Here is a 6,624-nt window from a genome sequence, read left to right on the forward strand (position 1 = left end):
TATTTCTTTTTTTATTTAATAAATGTGAATTTACAAAGTGCAACTTTTGCATTGTTGTGGCTTCCCCCCCAACCTGCCTCCCTCCCGCAACCCTCCCATCTTCCACTCCCTCTCCCATCCCACTCTTCATCAAGTTTCATTTTCATTTATCTTTATATATAGAAGATCAACTTAGTATGTACCAAGCAAAGGTTTCAACAGACTGTGCCCACACAACCTCACAAGATATAGAGTGCTGTTCAACTTGTAGTGTTATTGTTAACTCTCCTAGTAAAACACATTAAGGACAGAGATCCTACATGGGGAGCAGGTGCACAGTGACTCCCATTGTTGATTTAACAATTGACACTCTTATTTATGACGTCAGTAATCACCCAAGGCTCTTGCCATGAGCTGTTAAGGTTGTGGAGGCCCCTTGAGTTCACCAAATCTGAACTTGTTTAGTCAAGGCCATATTACAGTGAAGGTTCCTTCCTCCCTTCTGATAAATGTGCCTCTTTCCCAAAGCTATTTAAATATGTGCTTTGAACTTCCTGTGATCTGTTACTGAGATATTTTCTTCCTTTCCCTTCTTTTGTATTGATGGCCGTGTTTCTGTGTTTTTGTGTTTAACACATCTGTAAGCATCATTTGCAGGGCTGGACAAGTGTTGACAAATTCTTTCAATTTCTGTTTGCTATGAAAGGTCTTTATTTCACCTTCATTCACAAATAAGATCTTTGCAGGATATAGAATTGTGGGATGGCAGTTTTTTTCCTCTTAGTCTTTGGGCTATTTCTCACCATTCCCTCCTAGCCTGTAGGGTTTCTTATGAGAAGTCTGCTGTGAGTCTGATTGGAGATCCTCTGAGAGTAATCTGATGTTTCTCTTTTGCACATTTTAGAATCTTTTCTTTATGTTTCATTGTGGGGAGTTTGATTACAACGTGTCGTGGTGAGGATCTCTTCTGGTCATATTTACTGGGGTTTCTTTGTGCTTCCTGTATTTTGATGTCTCTTTCTTTCTCCAAACCTGGGAGGTTTTCTGCTAGTATCTCACTAAAAAGGCCTTCTAATCCTTTCATGCTCTCCATGGCTTTAGTATTGTATTTAGTAAACAGCAACCTTTTACTCTGACTTCATTTAATTTTACTGAAAGCTTCTTATTTTCCTCATTTCTCTAGATTTTTTGAAAGAATAGGTTTGTCATGGACTGACCCTGACACTTAGAACATTTATCTAAAAGCTCTGAGAAATAAGTATCTACATATCTATCAGGAAGGGAATTAATTAAAATCTATGAAAGCACATAATTTTCTGTGTTGAGACACCCCAAATCTCGATATTTCATACAACAGTGGTTCTCAAACTTCAGCCTTAGTAAAATCATGTTGCTGAGTTAATCTTGAGATTGCTGATACAGTCATATTGGGCTAGGTCCTAGATTTTGGGTTCAAATGAATTGCCAAGTGATGATATTTTTGGTTTAGGGACTATACTTTCCTCCAGGATAAAGCTCAATCTTATTGTCAGGCCAGCTAAGGTAAGAACTAAGATACTGTAACAGAGATATTGCAGAATAGAGTGGCTTTTCTATTGAAATCATCTGGTGGTACTGCTTTGTTAAGGGATTGTTCTGCTAAGATATTGCTGTGTACTTCCATTGCACTGCTGCATTCTCTCCTGGGATTTTGTTCTTGTTTGTGTGGTCATAATTACCTAATATCCAAATTTACATTCCAGCCAAGAGGTAGAGGCATGAAGAAGATGAGTGCAACTACCTTCATATTTAAGAAGAAAACCCAGAAGCTGTATACATAATTGACATTCTGTTGGTGGAGGTCAGGCTAGGAAATGTAACTAGTAGCACAATGGACATAAGTCCAGTTAATACTTGAGGCAGAGAATGGAATGTGTATTGGTAGGTCGTTTTCTCCACCAGAGAAGATGCGATAGCAATAACATGTGAATGAAGTCGAATGACATTTATCTTAAATGTAAAAAGCATGGGAATAAAAAAGTCAATGTTGAATATAATTCCACAAGAAAATAGCGACTATTTATTTAAGAATTTTTACATATAACTTTTATTAGATTTGCTAGATTTCCTAATTCTATGAGGGTGCTTCAAAAAGTTCATTGAACATTAGCGTTATCTTTTCATTTCATTTTCCATGAATATTAGAAGTATCTGCACATACTTAGCTGTGGTTTCTGATTAGTCTTCAAGGTTACAAATTCATGAGCTGTGTTTTATTTACGCATTTATATCTGTGTCTTATTGTTTTCTCTATTATTTATAGAGTTAGAAACTGCACCTAGTCAAATTCTGAGTGGTGAATAAATAAGTGGTTTTTGAATAAGTGAATTGATACAGGTTCTGTGATAAAGGCCAATATTTTTTTAACTCTCTACAGTTTAATTTATTTTTCCATATAATATGACATTGCTTAACAATTTTCAATCCCCAATAATCTCTTTACTGCACTTTTAACATCTTTGTTTCTTAAAGTGTAGATCAGAGGGTTTAAGCTGGGAGTGACAATTGTGTAAAAAAGAGCAAGGAATTTCCCTTCATTTTTATATGTGGTATTCTGTGGCCTCATGTACATATAAATAGCTGGTCCATAAAAGAGAGTTACGACTGTGAGGTGGGAACCACATGTACTGAAGATCTTTTGCCACCTTGAGGTTGACCTGATTCTTGTTACAACACGAGTGATCATTCCATATGAGATGAAAGTTAGTGATAGAGGCATTAGAAGAAATACTATTCCAAGAACAAAGGCAATAATTTCAATTACTTTTGAATAAACACAAGCCATCTTGATCAAGGCTGGCATCTCACAGAGAAAATTATCCACTTTCCTGTGCCCACATCTTGGCAACTTCAAAGTCAGGGAACAGACAATTAAGGCACTGCCAAGACCAGCCATCCAGGCAGTCAGCACCATCCTCTGGCATAGCTGAGGGTGCATGATTACTGTGTAGTGAAGAGGTTGACAAACAGCAGCATAGCGGTCATAGGCCATCACAGCCAAGAGAAGACATTCTGTGGCTGCAAAGACAAGGGCAAAGAAGAACTGGAGCACACACCCTCCATATGTAATAGATTTCTTTGGACCCCACAGATTTACCAGCATCTGGGGGATAATGCTGGTTGCATAACAGAGGTCCAGAAAAGACAGATTGGATAAGAAGAAATACATGGGAGTATGGAGCTGGGTGTCCAGATAAGACACAAGAATGATGGTTGTGTTTCCTACCAAAGTCACGACATAGAAGATGAAGACAACTGCAGAGATGATGCGTTCTAACTGTGGTTGATCAGAAAATCCCAGAAGGATGAAGTCTATCTCAGAGCTTCCATTGCTTGTTTCCATTGCTTCTTTTGAAAGGCTGAGGAATAACATCTTGGTAACCAGTGTAAGTGTCAGACTTAGTAGAAATAAAAATTTCTGAAGTGCATCATGAGTATACAGAACTGACTATTCTGCCCACTTGCCACATTTGGAAGATATCTCGAATTTTCCTCTGTCAGTTCTCGTAACCTTTTCATGTTTAGTTTTACCCAAGTGAGTCTATAATAACATGCTAAACTCAACAATACTGAATTGTACTCATTGAAAATGGTGAAATGTTACATCAGCACACATGGTTCTATATATTTTCATTAAGTAGTAAAGGCATAAAGTTAATTATCAAATTTTTTTTTAACTTTTCACATTTGTGAATGAAGGTGAAATAAAGACTTTACATAGCAAACAGAAATTGAAAGAATTTGTTGCCACTCGTCCAGCCCTGCAAAAGATGCTTAAAGATGTGTTACACTCAGAAACACAGAAACACGGTCATCAATATGAAAGAAGGTAAAGGAAGGAAACCAAGGAAGGAAACCTCACAGCAAAAGATCACAGGGAATTCAAAGCATATATTAGAACTTATCTTTGGCAAATGGCAGGGCAAAGTTGCCACTTATCATTTGTCACATTGAACGTGAATGGCCTGAACTGTCCAGTTAAAAGACACCGATTGGCTGATTGGGTTAAACAACAAAACCCATCTATTCGCTGCTTACAAGAAACACATCTTTCCAACAAAGATCCATACAGACTGAAAGTGAAAGGCTGGAAAAAGATATACCATGCCAACAGAAATGAAAAGAGAGTGGGCATAGCCATCTTAATATCAGACACCATAAACTTTACCACAAAAACCGTTAAGAGAGACAAAGAGGGACACTACATAATGATTAAGGGATCAATTCAACAGGAAGATATAACAATTATCAATGTATATGCACCTAATTACAGGGCACCGGTTTATCTAAAAGATTTGTTAACAGACTTAAAGGGAGACTTAGACCCCAATACAATAGTATTGGGGGACTTCAATACTCCACTCTCAGAAATAGATCAATAGGACAGAAGATCAACAAGGATACAGTAGATTTAAACGACACTATAGCCCAAATGGATCTAACAGATATATACAGAACTTTCAATCCTACAGCTAAAGATTTTACATTCTTCTCAGCAGTACATGGAAGCTTCTCTAGGATTGACCACATACTAGGCCATAAAGCAAGTCTCAGCAATTAAATGAGAAATCAAAAACTTTCTGGAAGTAAATGAGGATAACAGCACAACATACCAAAACTTATGGGATGCAGCAAAAGCAGTGTTAAGAGGGAAGTTTATATCAATAGATGCCTACATCAAGAAATTGGAAAGGCACCAAATAGATGAGCTTTCAATTCACCTCAAGGATCTAGAAAACCTACAGCAAACCAGACCCAAGTCTAGTAGGAGAAGAGAAATAATTAAAATCAGAGAAGAAATCAACAGGATTGAATCAAGAAAATAATTACAAAAAATCAGCCAAACGAGGAGCTGCTTTTTGAAAAAATAAACAAAATTGACACCCCGTTGGCCCAACTAACTAAAAAAAGAAGAGAAAAGACCCAAATCAATAAAATCAGAGATGAAAAAGGAAATGTAACAACAGACACCACAGAAATAAAAAGAATCATCAGAAATTACTACAAGGACTTGTATGCCAGCAAACAGGGAAACCTATCAGAAATTATCAAATTTTTTTTTAAACTTTTATTTAATGCATATAAATTTCCAAAGTACGACTTATGCATTACAATGGCTTCCCCCCCATAACGTCCCTCCCACCCACAATCCTCCCCTTTCCCACTCCCTCTCCCCTTCCATTCACATCAAGATTTTTTTTCAATTATCTTAATATACAGAAGATCAGCTTAGTATACATTAAGTATGGATTTCAACAGTTTGCTCCCACACAGAAACATAAAGTGAAAAATAATAGATGATTTTTTTTAAATGATGATGAAATCAGAGCAGACCTATATTATCAAATTTTTTAAAATGGGTAGATACTTTGAGGAGTTATTATTCCTTGAAATTATGACATAAATGTCACCTGATTATGATAAAATGTTCCTTTATCAAAGGAGCTGAGCTTGACAAAAAAAAGGGGGAAATGAAATATATTCTTGGCATAAGCTCAAGACTTTGGTAGCATAATCAGACATCTTCACTTTCAAATATTCACATCCTATCCATTGTAATCACAATCACAACCACCACCTCGTTGTTTCACCTCCTGTTTTTTCAATCACCTCAACACTGCATGTACTGTTCCTGTTATATCTATTCTAGCGATCCCTACTTCACTGCCTTTTTTGTGAGTTTGTTTTCCTATTATTTCTTATCTGTACATGCATTTGCTTACAAGTACAGATGCTATATATTTTAAAGTACCTTTAATAACTGATACTACATCATCTAAATGGTCCCATGGAGTTGATGCAGAGTTAAAAACTGAACTACTGTCACAGCCATTTGGCCACCACATACATGTAGTGACATTCTGTGTCAGCTTCTACTCACCTGCCCATTCAGGAGAATTAGCCAGGCAGCTAATTCAAACAACAAAGTATTCCTTAGATAACCAGTGAGTTGACTTTCCCGTGGAATGTACCAATTACATGAACGGATCTTCAGGTTGCTTTGAAACCCTTTATGGAAAAACATCACCTCATTTCAACTCTAAAAGAATACAACAAGGGATAAAAACTTTTAACAACCTCACTCTTTCTGATTATTGTATCATATTAAACCGATGGACTGTTTAATGGCTAATTATGTTTTTACCAGATAATTCATGATCATGTACTTCAGGCCCAGGGTACCTTACACTTACAATGTCTCTTGGCCATGCAATAAAAGCTTTGTTTGTTGAAATTAACAGTATTGCCTTCCTCAAGTGAGTTTATGGGTATTAATACTTGTGAAAGTACTTGGAACAGTGTTTGGTCATATTTAGCTCAAAAAGTAACAGGCTATATCCACCTACTGGGACATCGTTACTTTTCTGTCTATATATTTTTTCCTCCTTCTTGTTTTTTACACAAGAGATTTTACCATGAAGTTCCAGAAGTAAACTGGAATGTCGTAAAATTTTTGTATAACTTTAAAATGTTCAAACATAATTCCACACACAAAAAACATACACAAACATGCATTTTGAGGTAGTGAGTCTCAGGGGCAGGGGAGGGCTTGAGAACCTGAAATACTTGGTATACAAATGCACTGGGTTCTTTGCTTCATGTTGG

General features: G+C 36.6%; 1 protein-coding gene across 1 annotated transcript; it reads right to left on the minus strand.

Annotated features, from left to right (window-relative positions):
- Positions 1-2,428: 2,428 nt before the first annotated feature.
- LOC108177321 (putative olfactory receptor 2W6) lies at positions 2,429-3,361 on the minus strand. The gene has a single exon (XM_070074942.1). The coding sequence runs from the start codon at positions 3,359-3,361 to the stop codon at positions 2,429-2,431; it is 933 nt and encodes a 310-aa protein (XP_069931043.1).
- Positions 3,362-6,624: the final 3,263 nt, after the last annotated feature.

The sequence above is a fragment of the Oryctolagus cuniculus genome, chromosome 5 (assembly GCF_964237555.1).
Source record: "Oryctolagus cuniculus chromosome 5, mOryCun1.1, whole genome shotgun sequence".
Classification (NCBI taxonomy): Eukaryota; Metazoa; Chordata; class Mammalia; order Lagomorpha; family Leporidae; genus Oryctolagus; species Oryctolagus cuniculus.

Bases quoted from the DNA above. Each gene is read 5' to 3' on its own strand.
- LOC108177321 (XM_070074942.1), bottom strand. From the start codon at position 3,361: ATGGAAACAAGCAATGGAAGCTCTGAGATAGACTTCATCCTTCTGGGA.